This window comes from Ursus maritimus, unplaced genomic scaffold, assembly GCF_017311325.1.
Source record: "Ursus maritimus isolate PB19 unplaced genomic scaffold, ASM1731132v1 scaffold_19, whole genome shotgun sequence".
In the NCBI taxonomy this organism is placed as follows: domain Eukaryota; kingdom Metazoa; phylum Chordata; class Mammalia; order Carnivora; family Ursidae; genus Ursus; species Ursus maritimus.
In genome coordinates, this window is record NW_024424341.1 from 34213554 (window position 1) to 34232539 (window position 18986).

The window sequence follows — 18986 nt, forward strand, 5'->3', positions numbered from 1 at the left end:
CATCATGGGCATGTGGCTTCGTCTTGGACAAAAAGCAGGTCTTAGAGCCATGAAGGTGTGAAGGAGATGCCTTCTTGGTGCCCCTGTGCAAAACCGGAAACCAGCACTGGCGCCTCCCATGCCTGTCGTCCGTATGGGGCCGGGATGGCGCGGGGCCCCGATCTCTCTGCAGAGGTCTTCCCAGGCAGTAACAGCATGCCGTTCGTGTTCACCTCTCCAGCCGACTCCAAAGAAGATGCGACTAAGTGGCTGTCTGGCTTGAAAATCTTACACCAGGAAGCAATGAGCGCCTCCACACCCACCATTATTGAGAGGTATTGACTCTTGCTTCTTTATCTTGTCTTCCCACATTCGTTGATTCTCCTCCCTTTAGCCAGCGTGAGCGAAGGAAGGGGAAATGGGGCGTTTCATCTAGGAGGCTCACGGAGGGTCCTGCGTGCATCAGGTTCCCAGTAGAGGCTGTGGGCTCTCCCGCGTCTCGCCAGAGAGCCTCTCTCGGTGCTGGGCCGTGCTTGGCCTGCGGGGTGAGCAGTGCACCGAAACCGAGACAGAAACAGGCATTGGTGGTGTTTGACGGGAGGACCGAGGGCTTCCTTCTTACAGGATTAAGAAGGGGTTCAGTTGACTCACCGAAGGACAGTCCAGTACAGGTACGGGATTTGCCACCCGCTCAGGATCAGTGTCGTGGAGGTCCGCGTGGGATTGGTGCATGGAAGATTGTCCCCTCGATTAAAACCCTCTGATTCCCACATTTTTCTCATCAGCTTTTTTGGGAATAATGAACATCATCAGAGAGGACTGTCAGTTTAAAGAGTGCTCGCCTCTACGAGCTGGGGGGGCCTCTTGGCTCAGCTAGGGCGTCTCAACCACAGGAGAAACTGCTTCTTCCCAAGCTGCTTGAGTTAGCAAGTCGGAAAGCTCTTGTTTCTAGTATCCTCCGTCCCCATTACATAGAACTGGCTGAGATGGGAGCTGTTGACTAACTGTCTCTGTCTGTCTGTCTGTCTGTCTCTGTCTGTCTCAACTCTTTTCCCAGTTGGCTGAGAAAGCAGATTTATTCAGTGGATCAAACCAGAAGAAACAGGTAAGATTCGTTCATATTTCTCTGGTTTTCTCCAGATCGTATTGGCCTCTGATGTTCTTTCTTGAATCTTCCGCGGTAGTCGGAGCCTGTTTTGTGGTGTGGAAAGGCCCTCATGCGGTCTGGCTGGACCGGCCAGGTGCCGGACGCCGTCCCAAGTGCTGGGGGCTGATGGTGACTGGGCCTCACTTCGTGGATGTTCAAGTCCATCTGCAGAGACAGCTGCTCTGCCGTGGGTCGCGTGGACCTCATCCTTGAAGCCCTCACATTCGAGCACCTTCTGTGTCCTGGGGAGACACGAGATTGCCACACGCCTGCCTTACTTCGTGGCAGGAGAGAGGTTGACCATAGAGGAGGAACACAGGTTGACTTGGGACAGTTAGACGGGCTGCCAGACGTGAGCCGGGGGAAACGATCGATGTGATAACATGTAATTCAGTGTACGTGTTCCCCGGATGGTGCATCTCGGAGTGGTTCCCTGTCAGCACACGCACTGCTCTGTGCCAGACGTTTTGGTAACAAACATGGTTTGACCTTAGACGTGGCGGCGTAATTTCCTTAGGAGAAATCATTTCCTTTTGATGGAGGTAGAGTTGCTGCCAGTCCGTTAGTATCCTGAATACTGCTGCTTGGAAACCTTGGGTTCTCCCTGTTTGTAAGTGTGTGTGAGGAGGAGACAAACAGGATCGAGTCCTGGAAGAGGGATCCCAGCAGCGAAGTGGTTCTGGGTGTAACGTTCTGAGAGAGGTCGTGCCCATTTGTATTTCTCCCCGTGGTGCAAAAGGGCACGCCTTTCCCTACGCCCTGTATCACCAGACTTCTGGTGATCTGATGGGTGAAAGGTAACAGCAGATATTTGCTTAAATTTACATTTATTTATGAGTGAGGTTGAACATTGTCTCGTCCACTTTTTTTAGGTTATGATTCAGTTATTATTAATAACGTAATGATGAAACCTCCCATTTATCGAGCACTCAGCATGCCATGCACAGTGCTCGTGCCCAGCGCTCGAAATTATGGTACCATTTTAGCCTCGCATAAGACCTTCTTAAAAATTTTTGAATGATTTTCCTTCCTTCCATTACCTGTTAAGATCTGTCAGCATGGTGTGTGAGGTCCCAGCTAACCTCTCCAGCTCTCCCCTGGTGTCCCTTTCCATCCCTGATGGGTGTCAGGCCAGCATCCTGCATCAGCTGCTATCTCAGAGTTCGGGCGTGTGCCGCCGTGCCTTCTCCCACGTACGCCGCCCGATGGGGTGATGGAGAAGCAGCCCCCACCAGTGGTGCAATGTTCAGTAACGTTGTTAGGTCGTCCGGAAGTGTACTCTGTGTTCCCTTGTCCCCCCGCCCTCCCTCCCTCCTCCACCTGCCCAGCATTCACCGTGTGGTCCCCCACCGGGCTGCGCTCCAGGGTTATGGAAGTGGGTCTGGGGAGGTCCCCACGTTGGAGGGTTTTGTTCACACTGGTCTCTTTCAGCCTCCAAGGTGGGGCCTCCTTGGTGTTTCCTTTCTGTATGGCTTAGGGGTGATTCATTGTTGAGGTTGGCGCGGGGATGACAAATGGAGCCCTCTTCGGCCCTCTCTCCATGCACGGGTGGTACAGGGTGGTTGATTTGGTTTGGAAGTCAGCCTCTCCGTCTTGTCAAGGCAGCCTCCCCCTGACTGTCTTGCTCAGAATGGATTCCTGCATCTCCTCCATAGAGACCCATCTTTCTGTTGGCCGGTCCAGAACCTTCAGCAGAGAGGAAGTCTGTTTCTGGACTTGATGTCCCCATTCCTTGCTTCCCGTTCGCTCTCCCCGACCTTCCTCCCAGCGGGCAGAGCCCCGCGGCTCTGTCAACATGTGGAAAATCCCACCTTTCCTGTGGTTCTGGGAGGCCGGGAGGGAGTTTTTCAAAAGGAACTCTGACCAAGGTACCAATGAAAGAGCAACTGACTTCTGCTCTGCCAGTTTCCCCTCCCTTCCTGTCGCCCACGACGGGTGGCATTTCCCGAAGGAAAACAAAGGAGTGGCAGAAGCCAAGGAAAGACTCCGGCAGCGGGCGGCGGGCTCGAAGCTGGCCCAGCGCGGGCGGCGCCGGCTCCCAGTGCTTTCCTTGGCCGGCACGCCTGGTCTCACTGCGGAGCCGGCTGCTACCCTCTGCCCCTTGCTGAGAGGTCGCCGTGCAGCGGCCAGCGTGCCGAGCACGCTGCGTGCTCCTGGAGTTGGGGCAGGCTTCTGGAATGCTCGCAGACCTGGGAGCTCAGTACCCTTGCATCTATTTCATGAGGACAGTGAGGCCAAGCTGATTTACGGGGCTTGTCTGCAGCAGCCGGCTTGCCAGGCGTGGCTCCAGGGTGGGAGACTTACCTATCATGACTTGATGCTGCTTTTCTTCTTTTATAACCTGTACTCGGGAAAGCCGCTAAAAGGCAGAAACCTTCCCTCCCGCCGCCTACCCCCCACGGCCTGTAAGTGAGAACTGCTTAATTAGTTTGATCGTTTGATCACAACGACACAGCACAAAGCCTACCATCTGAAGGTACGCCTCCGTGAGATTACGTGCGTTCATACTGTCGTGTGTTCATCGCCGCCATCCTCTTCAGAGCACTCTTCATGCCCCACAGCTGAAACCCTGTCCCCATAAACGGTGCCCCCCATTTCCTCCTTCCCCACCCCCGAGAAGCTCTGCCCTATGTCCCATCCCCAGGAGTGTGATGGCGCTAGGTACCTTGTACGCGTGGAGTCAGGCCGTCTCTGTGTTGGGGTGACTGGCTTGTTTCACTTAGGACAGCGTCGTCGCTGTTCATCTGTGTTCCTGTAGCAGGTGTCAGAATCCCCCTCCTCTTCAAGGCTCGTAATATTCCCCTGTAGTGGAGACCACGGGTTGCCGATCCGTCCATCTGTTGATGGACACTTTGATGGCTTCCCCCTTCTGGCTGTTGTGAGTGTGGTTCTGTGAACACGGGTGTGCAGTCTGCTGCTCTCAGTTCTTGGGGACGTTACCCAGAAGTGGACCTGCTGAATCCAGTGGCAGGGCGGCTCCACTCTCAGACGCAGCGCCAGCCGCTTTCCAGTCCCAGCAGCCGTGCGTCAGGGCTCCGTCCTTCCCACTTGCCTGCCAGTGCTTGTGTGCCCCTGCCTGCCTGCCTGCCTTCTTTCCTCCCTCCCTCCCTTTCTCTCTTTCTTTCAAATAATAGTTACCTTAATGGGTGTGAAGTCGTAGCTCATTTTAGTTTTGTTTTGCATCTTCCTCATTGCTAGGAATGTTGAGCATTTTTTCACATGCTTTTTACCATTTGTCTTCTCTGGAAAAATGTTCAGGTCCTCCTTTGCCCATTTTAAAATTTCACCTTACGATTTTAGTCCTTATCAACTTCCAAGTGCCGACTCTGGACTAGGAACTATATAACCTTTTATTTTTTTATTCATTCTATTCTGCATTATGCTTTCCTTTAGCATTACCTTTTGAAAAAATGCACATGGATTTTTTAAAAAATATAAAAGTAATTCGTGTTCATTATAGAAAATTTTATAAATTCTGAAAACTAGAGAGAATCTGGATAAATGTGATGTTAAATGGTAAGCACCCCTAACCCCGGCTGCAGGTGTTCACTAGATTTCCACCGTCAGCTTTGCTTTTTACTTGTTTATTTTACTTCATTAAAATCTAATTACACGTAGGATCTCCTCCCCCCCCATTCTTTAACCTCTAAGTTTGGGGATAACTTTACATTTAGAGAAATTTGCAAAGATAATACGGGGAATCCCCAAATACCCCTCTGCCTGGCTTTCTCTCCTGCTCCCCTCGTGCATTACCGTGTCGTGTTTCTGGAGCCTGAGGAGCCAGCATTGGCACAGGACCCTGAACTGAACCCTGGATTTGATTTAGACCTCACTATTTCCCCACCGAAGCGCTCTTCCCGGTCGCAGATCTAACCCCCGACCCCCCGTAACACTGCGTTGTTCTGCTCCTTGGTCTCTGGTTGGGACAGTTTCTCCGTCTTTCCTGACGACCTTGACGGGTGTGAGGAATGCATCCAGGTATCTTCTAGAATCTCCCTTAGATCGTGTTGGTCTGACATTTTTGTCACGAAGAGGCTGGAGTGATGGGTAGGCTGAGGTGGTGGGTCTTTGGGAAGAACATCACAGAGGTGAAGGGCTGCTTCCTCCTGTCGTCCCATGGAGGGCTGCGTGTTCTCTGCGGGGCTTGTCCGTGGCGATGTCACCCTGGATCACCTGGCCAAGGAGGTAGTGGGAAGCTTGCCCCTTTGTACAGTCACAGCCCTGTTCTTGGGGAGTAAATCGCTGCATCCCGGCCACCCTGACGGAGGAGAGGATTACGCTGTTTCCACGTCATGTTAAACTGTAGGAACGTCTGCACTCCCTTGCAGCTCCTCAGGAGAGTGATGCCGGTGCCCACGTTAGAAATCAACCAATGGGAATGTGATATTTGGTTTGAAAAGCTGTCTTTTGCTTGTCATTTAATTTATGTCCGGTTTTTCCTTATGCTCGTTCGCGTTATCACCGAATCATGTTCAAAGTGAACATAGGACGTGACCCTCACGAGAAGCATTTTCGGGGTCACTGTAGGATGCTTGGCCTTGTGCCAGGACTCCACGGCCCCCCACTGGGCAGACATGCTCTGCTTTCCTTGAGTCTTAACCTTCCTGTTGCTGCTCACATTGACGGGGGCTCCTTGAGGTCAGGGGTCTGGCTGGCTTGGTCTTCCTAGTGTTTGTTGGATGAAAGAAAACCCTCCCTTTCGTTCCTAGACATAACATTGAGCAAATGGAACATTCTAGCTTGGGAAGCTTTTCTTACGACATTTCCAGGTCTGGGGAGACTGAGTCCAAGTGTCAATGCTACACACAGCTAACTCTTGGCTAGGTTTTTAGAGGCAACCGTCATTTCACCCCCATCTCTGAGCCTTTAGAGTTTAGTTGTCTCTTATCCGGGAATTAGGTTCTGAGGTTGTGCAAAAGGTGAACATTTCTGTGATCAAAATATCCCTTGAGAAAGCACCCCCCCACCCAAACCTTCTGTGAGGGTCCCTGGAATTGTGTTCCCTGGTGGGAGGCTCACAGGGGCTGCGTCCCACAGTGGGGCAGGAGCCTCAAAAGGCTGGGAGCACGTTGTCTCCTGTGGACGTTTCTTTGCCTTTTGCCCCTGGGCATATAACATGGAATTTGCATCCGCTGGAGGTTGGCCACCTTTTTCCTTCAGCCTGGCAGGGGCAGAGGGAAGACCGTGCTGGGTTTCAGGAGGCAGAATGGGCAGGGGTTGCAGGTGGGAGGCAGGGATGTGGGTCCGGGTCTCTCCTTCAGCAGGAATGCATGTAGGCATATCTTGCCAGTCAGTGTGGCCCCAGCACATTGGGACTGCCTGGGGGGCTTTGGCCTTAGGTATGCGGAGTCTCCCCAGGAGAGATTCGGCTTCACTAGGTCTAGCCTGGGGCTCAAAAATTTTGCATTTCTAGCAAATTCCCAGAGGATGTTGGCGCTGCTGATCCAGGGACTCTACTTAGAGAAGCCAGCCTCTAGAGCTGCCCTGTCCAATACAGGGGCCCCTAGCTACAGGTGGCTATTTAAATTAATTAAAATTAAATAAAATTAAAAATTTAGTTCCTGGGGCACGTTAGCCACATATCGAATGCTCAGTAGCCACATGTGGCTAGTGGCTACCGTGTCAGCTCAGATATAGAACATTTCCATCATCATAGAAAGTTCTTTTGGGCAGTGGTGAGGTTTGAATCTCTGCTTTAACACTTACTGGTGTTGTGAGTTTGGGTAAATTAGTTAATTTCTCTGTGCCTTAGTTTTCTAGTCTGTAAGAGTGAGCTGATTGGTCCTGCCTCCCTGGGTTGGTGTGAGGTCTCCGTGGGTACATGAAAGCACTTACACGGTGCCTGGCGTATGATGAGCGCTGACAAAGGCTTATGATTGTCCTTACTGCTCCAAAAAGCCGGGGGTGGTGGAGGTGTCGGTCCAGCCTCTGGTGGCAGGGAAGTTTCCTGGGGCAGTGTGGTGAAGGCTGCTCTCATGCGGTGCCTTAGGAGCTGGGACCGTGCCAGGCCGACAGGGAAGGTGCCACGATTGTGGAAGGATTGAGGCCTGCCATGGAAGGGGTGGGGCCCTTTGTGGCCCGTGGCCGGGACAATTTCTTGCTTTCCCTCTCCGAAGGAATTGCCCTGGCTCCTAACCCATGGTCACAGGCTGAGCCCACAGGAAGCAGAATCTGAGATGGGCGTTTGTGTGCAAGAAGCTCACTGGGGAGGGTGTGGGGGAGGGACACCTGTGCGTAGCAGCAGGAATTAGGCAGCCGTGGTCACAGCCATGGGACTGCAGAGCCGTCCTCCCAGGCTGTCTTCCGTTGCGGTCCTAAGAGGGCTGGGGATGCTGGATGTGACCTTGCTGAGGCACTCTCTTCATCTGAGGATGACAAGTCCCCAGTGGGGAGAGGGGCGAGGTTGGGGGCTGCTGGATTCCTCCCCGCCAGCAGCTGGGGAGTCTCCGTGCCCGGCCCGGCTAAGGGTCAGGCAGTGCAGCAGCCACAGGCCCCGAGGGGGAGTGGAGTGGCAAGGTCCCAGCATAGGAGCCCAAGGAAGCTCCGTGGCCCCCACCTTTACCTGGGGGCTCTGTTGCGCTGCTGTAAAGTGGGGCTTTTGGAGCAGGTGGCTTCGGGTGCCCCCTTGCTCAGAGTCTCGTGCCCCCAGATCTGATGTTTGCTCCCCTGGGTCCCAAGGGCGGTGTGTCTGTACCTGGATGTAGGGAGGTTTCTTGACCCTGTTTCTTCCTGGAGGTTCTGGGCTCCCGAGGGGACTCCGACCTCCTCCTTGGTCCTGGATGAGCTCTGCAGGGCCGCCAGTTGGCCAGACCCTCTCCTGGCCCCGTCTTGGGGCACCAGCCCCTGCTGCACCTCTCTCTTCATCCTGTCCTGGCCAGGCTATTCCTGGACATCCTGGGGGCTGGGTCACAGAGGGGGTCTCAGCCAGCCTGCTTGATTCTCTGCCCGGCCAGCCCCCCCTGACGTCGTTGCTCTCAATGTTTCTGGGAAAGCCCTTGGTGCTGACCCTGTAGTAGTGGGGGTAGGGAAGCCTCTTGCAGATGAAAGTGTCTGATGTTCGGGAGGCTGTGAGACTAGAGGTAGAAAGGCTGGAGGTGTGGACACTGGGACGGCCGGGAGTCCCACTTAGCTGCTGCTTTCCGGATGTACCAACAGAGGCCAAGCTGACAGCACCGGGGAAACTGCCCACATCCTGGGCAGGCTTCCTTCCTCGGCCATGCACAGCCCTGTCCAGGCTGACGTCTCCAGAACACAGAGCAGTGGTCTCTGACCACACCAACAGCACCCCCAGACCACCCTCTCTCGCTCTAGCAGACACTCGGCTCTGCAGCCACAGGGGTCTGGATGCCGTGCCCTTGACCCCCCACCCGAGCCCCACACCCCTGCACTGTTTGTGCTCTTCCTGGAGAGGCGGGGGAATGTGCTGGTTACAGGTGGACTGCCCTGGGGTCCACCTGCTCCATCTCCCAGCCCCGAACCTCTCTGAGGCCGTGTCCTCACCCGGAACGTGGAGGTGGTGATGGTACCCACCTCAGGAGGTCGTTGGGGCATGGAGGGAGGATGTGTCTGTGGGTCCGTCCGTCCCCCGGAGCAATGCCTGGCATTGAGTGTGCGCTGGTGACCTTCTAGCTGCGACTCTTGCTAACGAGTGCTATTACGGGTATTTCTTTTGCTCAGAACGTGCTCTCCCCTTCTTTACTGTGCAACTGAACTTGCCACCTGGCCCAAGTGAAAAGCACACATGGTGATTTCTGTGATGTGGTCCACATGACTATACCTTTTGGGATTTTTTTTTTTTAAGGATTTTATTTATTTATTTGACAGAGGGAGACAGCCAGCGAGAGAGGGAACATAAGCAGGGGGAGTGGGAGAGGAAGAAGCAGGCTCCTAGCGGAGGAGCCTGATGTGGGGCTCAATCCCAGAATGCCGGGATCACGCCCTGAGCCGAAGGCAGACACTAAACGACTGCGCCACCCAGGCGCCCCCCTTTTGGGATTTGATTCAAACCCAGGTTCTGCTGTCACCCAGCTCTGACCTCGAGCAGTGTATCCCTCCCAGACCCCTCCCCCATTGCCTGTTCTGAACCCTGAGGGTGGGTAATGCTTCCTGTGTAGGGGGTCAGATGTGGGGAGGGGTTAGGTAGCATTATTGCTTGGATGACACCCAGAGCTAGCCTGGCACATACTAGGTGTTCGTATAAGGCTGACTCCTCTCCCCTTCCCCTCTGGCCTCCAATGACCCTCCCTTGGTTTGAACCACTGGAACATTTTATATCTGCAAAGGTTATCTGGTCTCCTGACACCATGTTCTGCCCACGCTGTAAATCTCTTACTCCACCCGAGTCCATGACCAGCCCTGAAGGGTGGAGACCAGCCTTATCTTCCAGACCTGCCTCTTGTTCCCAGCCCCCCTTGCAGAGGGCTCCGGAGGGCAGGGCGGATGGGAAGAGCCAAACCCTCTACCGTTGAAGTCCCTCGAGGTGGATAGATCTGGGGTTTCCCTCTTTTGCAGCATCAGCCTCCGAGAGCTGAAGACCATCTTACCCCTGGTCAACTTCAAAGTGAACAGTGCCAAGTTCCTCAAAGATAAGTTTCTGGTAAGTTTCCTAGCTTGGCTGGCCTGGTGATTTGGGGAACTTAGAGTCACTTCGCCCTTGAGGCCCGTCAGACGCTGCCCAGGAGAACCCTCATCTCCAGATGCATCTGTCCCAGTCCAGACAGAGGGACCACGTGAAGGTCGTAGGACCCCGTTCGCAATCCCAGGCCAGGACGTCCTCCATAAAGACCGTGATTGCTGAGCCGCTTGACTTGCTCTCACCCAGTCCAGCCTTTCCGTTCCCTCACCATCCCACAGCCTACTTTCCTTCAAGTAGTACAAACAAATGTGTTTCTTTTGGAAAATATTATGAAAGGTTCCTTATGTAGGTTGTTGGGCGTGGCATTCTGTATCCAAGTCCTCATAACGTGTCGTCCGAGTTGGCTCTTCTCTGGCCTTGCCCCCACTTCCCACCCAGCCCTCCCGCACCCTTCATGTAGTTTGGTTATGGTCTGGTGTAATTAAGCTGTTGGTAGACCTGTGGCAGGTTAAGTCACTCCGAGAGTGATGGTGTAGGGTAGGGCAGGGGGGCCTTCCTGAACGGGGTGAGGATGAAGATGATGTGTGGGCCCAGAGAGACTGGTGCTCAGAGAGGTCCCAACTCTTGTCAAGGAACCCAGTGACACTCTATCTCCTTAGCTCCAGTTGTAAGAGTCACGTGGTCTTGCCAGTGGCAGCCCCAGTCACAGGCTTCCTCAGCCAGGAAAGTGCATTCATTTTTGTACCAGTGAGCTCTCAGAAGAGTTAACCCACTTTGTGGCTATCAAGCCATCTTTTGACCTCCCTGGAACATTCCTATTATTCTAAGAAGGCAGAAACTGAGACAGGGGGAGTGTTTACCATCGACTGTCACATTGTTGGATTCTTGTTCTTTATCAAGGCTTTCCAGAGCTCGCGATACGTAGATGTTACTGGTTTGGTTCTGAGGAAGTCCTAGGAGGGTGGTGGTGGTTTTCCCATTTTACAGATGAAGAAACTGAGGGTCCCAATGGATCAGGTAAATTACCCAAAGCCATTAAGCAATTCAGGGGATGAGCCTTGACTGGAGTTGAGCCAGGTCGAACTCCAAAACCTTGCTTGGTTTTCCCATGCTTTTAGAATGACCCCATGCGAGGTCTGGATTTGGAAGTGTCTTCTGCCCCCAGAGGGAGGAGTTCTGTGTTACTCCTCTTGGAATTCTGGCCGAGTCTCTTCCGTTGTGGGGGTCAAGGGTAGGATCTCACCCGGTGGGGCCCCTGGGGGGTATGTTCTCCCGGCAGATAAATAAGGAAACCTGTGGACAGTTTGGGTTCCGAGGAAGGTGAGTTTGCTCATGGCCAGTGCCGTGGGACAGCCGTTGTGCCTGGTAACAGCGTGGCAGCCTTCTAGTAGGGGCTTCAGAGATCGCGTGGTCACTTGTTTTTTTCTAATTCACAGGAAATCGGCGCGCACAAAGATGAACTCAGCTTCGAGCAGTTCCACCTGTTCTACAAAAACCTTATGTTTGAGCAACAAAAGTCGGTAAGATAATTCTTGAGCAAATGATCAAATGATGTTTTTGTTTGCCCTGTGTTTCAAAGTCCGGCACATTCCTAAGAAACCCACGAGAAGTGTTGAGTGTCCCTTCTCCTCAAAGAAAGACATGGTGGGAATGACGGGGACGTACTGTTTGCATCTGTTAGATTGTAGACGCGTGAGAGAGCGAGCTAGGGGGAAAATGGGAGGAGTGGCTCTCTTACCCTCTTGGTGAGAGTGCGAGAAGTCTGGAATTCAATTGCAGCTTATTAAAGTAAAAAAAAGTTCTGTTAACTCAGCTGAATGATCTCATTGTGGAAGGAAATTTATCAAATTATTAAGGGGAACCATCTCTGGGTGGAGGGATTATGTGTGTGTTCCTTCTTTTTATGCTTTTATTCATTATTTATGAGAATATTTTTTATTAAGATAATATGCCATTTTCAAATTAAATTAAGATGTGCATTCATTTTGACCAGACAGTGGCATTTTGGGGACTCCGTTTGAGAGAAATGAGGGCACGGGAACCTAGGAATTTATTACCAGGTTGTTTATTGGGACATTACTTATGCTGGCTAAATACCTGGGAGCCATCTGCTTGCCTCTCAGTAGAGGAAGAGCGGGGTCAATTATGGTCCATCCAGCCCCGCACGTTATGCCGCTGATTAAGAAGACCGAGTCTGTGTGCCTGCTGTTCACGATATTTTGTGAGCAAAACCAGCAGCAGATTCATGCGAGGAGCTAGGTCTGATGAAAAACCAAAACCAAAACCAGGATATAATAATCCTCCTTCATATGTCTCTGTGTGTTTTTATGAACAAAGGAAAAAGTACAGAACAATACCGACTTCACGTCTAATGTTGATTTCGTCTGTGTATTGAAGGGGTTGGGAAGATGGGCAGGAGAGATAATTGCCTTTTCCTTTGTACACCTCCGTTTTCTTTGACTTGTTCCAAAGAGCACATTACTTTCACCATAAAAAAAAGTCATGTAAAGTGTAAAGCTTAAAAGTGGGGTTCAGTGCAGTGCATGGAGCGCAGTACCTGGTGGGTGGTGTGCACCCCACGAACAGCATGTCGGAAAGGGCTTTTCAGGTGGCAAAGGTGGGTCCAGAGCAGAGCGGCAGAGCAGAGAGGACATGGGACGTAGAGTCAGAGATCTGGTTTCTCGAACTAGCTGTGTGATCCCGCGCTGGCCACCCACCACTCTCAGCCTCAGTCTACTCATCTGTGTGTTGGGGGTGGGGATTCCTGCCCCCACCCCCTGGGCTCTAGGGAGGACTGAATGAGGGCTTGGGACGGGAGGTCAAGAGTGTAGGCATTTTTAAATGATGAGCATATGAAAGTCACTAGAAGCAGGGCGCCTGGCCGGCTCAGTTGGTAGAGCACACGACTTGATCTTTGGGTTGTGAGTTCAAGCCCCACGTTGGGTGTGGTGTCAACTTTAAAAAAAAAAACCACAGTCACCAGAAGACACTTACTAATTGCCTTCTGTGGGCAGGCCTGAAAGTGGGCAAAGGATGAGGCTTCTTTTTTTTTTTTTAAAGATTTTATTTATTTGAGAGAGAGAGAGACAGCCAGCGAGAGAGGGAGCACAAGCAGGGGGAGTGGGAGAGGAAGAAGCAGGCTCATAGCGGAGGAGCCTGATGTGGGGCTCGATCCCATAACGCCGGGATCACGCCCTGAGCCGAAGGCAGACGCTCAATGACTGAGCCACCCAGGCGCCCCAAGGATGAGGCTTCTTGACAGATGACCGCTGGCTGTGGGATTTTGGATATATCTGAGGCAAAGAAATGGGAGCAGCATGTCCAGTTTGCCTAGACTGGGGAAAAATACATTATTTTATAGAGTAAAACATTCCATTGTATTGTGTTCATTTTCACATATTAGTTCCGAGTTTGCCAAATAGAGTAGAGAGCCTGTGTAGGCTTTGGGGATTGAAAGTCCTGGATTTCAGCCCCAGCTTGACCTTGGCTGACCACACGTGACTTTGAGGAAAGCCCTCTTTTCCCTTCACTCAGCGGCCTCTGTAAAATAAAGGTATTAAATCAGGTCATGGGTTATAAAACTTTTTAAATTATATAACCTTCCTCCCTTTTTTTATATGAAAACTTAATTTAAAAAACTGCTGTATAAAAACTGATCAAAACACGTGTTTTTAGGTTAAAATCTGAAAGTTTTATTTATAATCATTTCTTGAGAACAATGAAAATGTTTGATGACAATGTACAAGTGAAATCCAGGATAATGACGATTATGCAGTTGACCAGGACTGAGAAAAGTTTGATTCACTCAGGATCAGTAGTTGCAAATAACAGTTTTCATAATCCGTTGGATTGAGATTTCAGAATGCTGTCTCAGACCGATGGCAGGCGAAGCTCGAGGATAAGGTTGGCACAAAAGCTAATTCGTCTGCCAGCACAGGTTAGCCCGTGGTGTTCTGTCTCCATCGTGATAAAATTCCACCGAAGACTTACTTCAACCTGCACGTTTGTTCCGGTTCTTACTAAGGCTAATGTGTGTGTGTTTGGGAGCGAGAAGCGGGCAGAAGTTTGAGTCCGATTTCTGCAGAATCCCTGAATCCTCTGGGGGTAACTTAGATTGCCCAGTTTTGGGGGAAAAACATCTGTACCAGAGGGTGCCTGCTTCTGTCAGCCAGAACACCCCATTCAGCCCATATTCTGTTGGAGTTGGCCTCCTGGTTTGAATGTTTTTACAAGGAATCGCCTACATTTAAAACTTAAGAGATTCCATATTAAGATCTAGATTTTCTGCTTCTTATGAAAAAAAAATTGACACGTGGCTATATATGGGTCCTGAGTTCCCCGTGAGGACATCTGAGTAGGAAGGAAGCAAGCATTCTCTGGTTTGCGCCTGCTCCCACCCTGCCCACCCCCCCAGCTCGCTACTAATTTATGTTGCCTCCCAGGCCCCAAAGACTTGGGAACTCCAGCATTGGAAGGTAGAACTGACTTGGAATGTGGATAACAAAACCCCAAGCTCTATAGTTAGTGGTCAGCTTGAGAAACCTCATGACTCTTGTGCAGGTAAACGCCCCTCCCCTAGTGTCTGCATATCATTTACTTGCTGAGCTCCTTGCTGGCTGCACAGAGCACAGAAAAGCAACAGCTGCGTGCTCTTAGAGGCATCGCTGGATTTCTTAGGCTCCTTTGGGGAGACAAGGCTGTTGATGGTGATTGACAGCCTCCCAGCCTAGATCCCTCTGCTCATGTGATTTTGAAGCAAACCCAGCCTTGTATTACTTCTCCCTTAAATGCTTGAAAACCCAGCTTCCTAACTGCTGCTCAGCGACCTCCCCACCAAACATGTGAAGACCCCTGGGTTCATGGCAGCTGGGCATCAGACAGTCACAAGCTCTGATCAGCAGTGAGGATGACTGGTTAATTTCCTTCTTGCTCTTGGTCCAGGACTTGAGTTTCATCCCTGTGAAACCCTGCCATGGTCAGGTTACTGTTTGTTCATCTGTTTTTACCCCCTGACCTTCCATACGATCTGTTTTCTGTACCCTCCAGTAGATTCCTTTGGAAATGCGTTCCAGTTATGATTAGCTGCATAGCAGTATCATCACGATGCTCATTGCTCTTTCAGTTTCTGAGGCTCGGGCATTCTGGCGTGCCTTAGCTGGATTCCCTGCTTTGGGGTCTCACATGAGTTCTGCCTGAGGCTGTGGTCTCACCCGAAGGCTCAAGTGGTAGAAGATCTGCTTCCAAGCTCATGAGGTTGTGCTACGATGAGTTCCTTGCAGGTGTAGGACCGAGGGTTCAGTTTCTTACTGGGCAGAGCCCACCCACAGCTCCTAGATGCGGCTCATGGCTCTTTGATGGATGGGGCTCCCCTGCATGGGTGCTGGCTTCCACAAACACGGTAAGACAGGTGCTCGGTCATGATAGCGTCATCTTGTCATAGACACATAATCTTGTACATCCTATTACCTTGGCCAGCGACAGGGACAATGCAGGGGTATGGACACTGGAAGGAAGACATCCTGGGGGCCATCTTAAAGTCTGTCCACCAAGGATTCCCATAAACCCATGATTCAGAGTTGCTCTCCAGCAGCTCACAAATAATCATCCACTCCCGAATTGTGTCCAGTGTGATTCAGAGAACGAGTGCCTTCCCAGGCCTGCAAGGTACCAGAAAACAACACACACGGCCTTCTGCCGTCCATCACCACACCCCAGGCTCCGAATGTAGGTGTCTTCCGTTGTTTGTTTGCCTGTTACAAGAGAAAATAGCTATAATTTTTAAAAGGTGGCACTAATCTTGCTTTTGCGTTACTTGTCACTGAGAGCACCATAGTTTCCAGATGCTCAGTGTTGTCTGTTACAGGGGGGTGACGGTACCCACCCTCCAGGCTTACTGAGAGGATGAAGAGGGCTGGTCAAGAGCAGTCACCCGGCAGAGTGTCCAGCACAGAGCTGGCCCCCAGGACAGCCTATCCTTTCGTGAGGCAGACTCATCTGGGAGGAAGGGAGTACAGGGGCCTTGGTGTTCCTGGGCCCAGTCCTGCTTCAACAGGACCATCTTGGTCAGAGTCAGTGGGCTTCCCGGAGGGTCCTTTGATACCTACCTGTGCCGAACCACAAGACCAGGCAGCCCTTGATAGGAAATTCATTTCTGACGTTTGAATAAATTGTATGACAAGCAAAGTAACACGTACTACACAGAAGTAGGACGTACAAACAGATAATTAAAACGTCTTAAACTTTTATGATTATATGTGGGATTATACATTTAGGAGAAAGATTAATATTTATGCTTTGAGGTTTCACATGGGTGCCAGCGTGTGGGAAGTGAGTCCCATTCTGCGATGGTGTTCTGGCTGAGGATTCCAGGGACTGTCGCAGATTATTCTAATGCGCGGTGGGGGCGTGGGAGGGGGAGAAGCCTCCGCGGTGCAGAAGTCAGCAGTGAGTCTCTGGTTAGCTTCCTGTCACTGTCCTTTTCCCCTTGGCCTCCTGGCACCAAATGGCTCACATAACCTGCTCAGCACAGGGGTGTAGGGTGAGTTGCAGCCTGGAGGGTGCACTGCCCCTCCTCCCGGCCACATGGGGAGACTCGTTCCTTGACCTCAGGTTGACCTTGACGCCTCTGGGCCCTTGCTTTTGTGGCCCCCATCCTTTGGCAGGGCTCCTTCCCTGTCTCCTGCGAAGCAAAAGTCAGAGGTAGCTTTTCCTTGTAGCTCTCAATTTGTCCCAGAGAAGATTAATTTATCCATTATTTTAGACATTCATTCAGCACATGTTTGAGCCAGGAGGACACAGTGGTTAATAAAACAGACATCTCCCCTGACCTTACGGATCCTTTGCTGGGGCCAGAGGGGTCAAGGATGTCACCTCTGGTCACATGGGGCCAACAACGTCCTGGTTTGGTAGATTTGGACCACATAACCCCAAACAGTAATGCTGGAATAAATTAATTGCTGTCTTTCCACTGTGTGCCTGTAGCATCTAGAATATTCTTCTCTCATTGCTAGAACTACTATGTGTGCATTTACTCTGTGTGCATTTTCACGTACCGAATGGGCCAGTGGGGAAGTACCGAGGTAGACCAGGATGGGAGTTCTGTCCCCGTGACGCTCTAGATATGTCATCTTGGAACACCTGCTTATTCCAGAGTCTGTTTCTTGTGTCTGACGTGGGGTTTGTTTTACCGCCTTTCTGATGGGATGGGCACGAGGGGTGACTGAGGTCGTGGCTGCCCTGCATCAGCTCACAACAAGCCCTATGAGTTTCCCAGGGCTTCCACGACAGACCCCAGCTAAGTGGCTGAGGAGAACAGACCTCTGTCTCTCGCGGTCTGGGTGCCGGCAGCGCTGAGAGCCCACTGACGTCTCGGGGAGGATCTGTGCTTGCCACTTTCCCCGCTTCTGCTGTTTGCTAGCCATCCTGGGTACTCCTCACCCTCCCCTCTCTGCCTCTGTCATCACGTGGCCGCCTTGTCCTGCTCTGTGCCTGCTCCAGATGTCCCCCTTCATAAGAACTCCAGTCATGGCATTAGGGCCCGTCCTAATCCAGGAGGACCTTGCCTTCAGTCGATCATATCTGCAAAGATCTTATTTCCAAAAAAGGTCACATTCATAATGTAGTGGGGAGGGGTTGGGGCTTGCTCATATCTTGTGGGGGCCACATAGGTACCTGTAACACATGCTGTAACCTCTTCCATTGGTAGAATGCCCTGCCTGACGCATCTCCCCCGTCCGACTACTGCCCCATTTCTCCGCCCCGCGGCGGGACCTGCTCCAGGAGCACCATAAGCATCACTGTCTGCCCTCCCCTCCCCCTCCATCTCCAGGCCTGTCCCAGCCATGTGTCCAAGCCTCCCCCTCCCCCCATGGCAGTTCATCTTGTCATCTCACCAGTGACCTCCACACTGACAAAGCCACCAGTCGGTCCTCAGGCCTTTATCTTGCCCACGCAGTGGCATGGATCACAGCTCGTCACACTCTCCTGGATGTTTGTGCCTGGCTTTGGGTTACTGCGTTGTCTCCATTCTCCTCTTCCCTCCCTGTCTGTGCTCACAACGTCCTTGGCTGGGTCTTTGAAAGGTTGGTGCGTCCCAGGCAGGGCCAGTGCTTAGCCAGACTGTCCCCTAACCACCTGCTTGCCTTGCATCTCGCACTGGAATGTGCAGAAGAGACCTGCTGCTTCTCCCCTCGCCCCAGTCTTCACTGCAGTGGATGCGTGACTGGCCGCTCTGGTCGATGGGCCCACGAATCTTCTCGCCTTCTGCCTTCCATTCCCCGTGACCCCCACCCCCACACCTGCTCTGTTGCGTTGCATCTTTGAATTGGGCTTCTGCTTGTACAAGTGGTAAACTTCAGGCTGGTGATATTTGCCTTTGCTCTTTCAATCCTTTCCCAGCCCTGCTCCATACCTTGGGGGGCTGATTCCCACCAACCCGTTCCCAGGTGCCTCTGCCAGCAGGCTTGGCGAATGGGGGCACCAGGATGGAGATACAGGCATATGAGAAGGGAAGCTGGGGCCTTTCTCCCCGTATTTTGTGGCTCTGGAAACATCTCTGCAGTAGGGACACCTCCTTTGTCCCAGCTGTCCACCTGGCTGAAACGGGGTGGACCTTTTTTTGTTCTTCATCGAAAAGAAGTGAAGGAGCGGGCTGGCCTTAAGCTTCTAGTAGAGTGGGGGACTGAGGGGACGTCCCGGACAGGCCTTTCTCCGGGTATAAGGAAACCAGTCTCGGGGGTTGGGTTTGGAAGGGATCTGGCCTTAAACACCAGGTTATTCTGGGGGTCTAAGTGCCAAATAAGTCCAAATACCAAAGAGCACCCACTGCCCCAAATCCCCCTCTTTTTCTTTCTTTCAAATGAGGAAATAGCTGTGCTGTAAATTACACCTATAAATAGAAGGAAGCTCTTCTGAGTTTTTCTGAACGAGTGGTTCTTAACCTTTTTGGGTGACCTGTTTCTTGAGATGCTGATTAAAGCTATAGATCATCTTTCCAGAAAAAAAAAAAAGCATACGTGCAGAGACTTACACAGCCCCCCCCTCCCGATGCTTCCTGGGGGCCTGTAGATACCTTTTCCAGGAGCTTGGTTTTCCACGTGTCATCCTGGACTCCAAGCAGCTTGGCAAGAGGGCGGGGGCGTCCAGAGCAGGAGTGCTGTTTATATCATTAGGGCTTGTAACATGCCAGGGGCTGCATTTCCATTTGTGCCCTGAATTTTTTTTTAAGAGAGAGTGCACAAGAGAGAGTGTGCGTGCATGAGCGGGGGGGGGGGGGGGGGGGGGGGG

At 51.9% G+C, this 18986-nt stretch overlaps 1 protein-coding gene across 2 annotated transcripts in view; it reads left to right on the plus strand.

Moving 5' to 3' along the window:
• The window catches only part of PLCG2 (phospholipase C gamma 2), a 141262-nt gene that overhangs the window by 55359 nt on the left and 66917 nt on the right, over positions 1 to 18986 (plus strand). For both annotated transcript variants that reach the window (XM_040633651.1, XM_040633650.1), the window contains exons 4-7: positions 221 to 314; positions 1037 to 1084; positions 9638 to 9722; positions 11138 to 11221. In XM_040633651.1, the coding sequence (XP_040489585.1) occupies positions 221 to 314; positions 1037 to 1084; positions 9638 to 9722; positions 11138 to 11221 (311 nt within the window). The remainder of the gene's footprint in view (positions 1 to 220; positions 315 to 1036; positions 1085 to 9637; positions 9723 to 11137; positions 11222 to 18986) is intronic.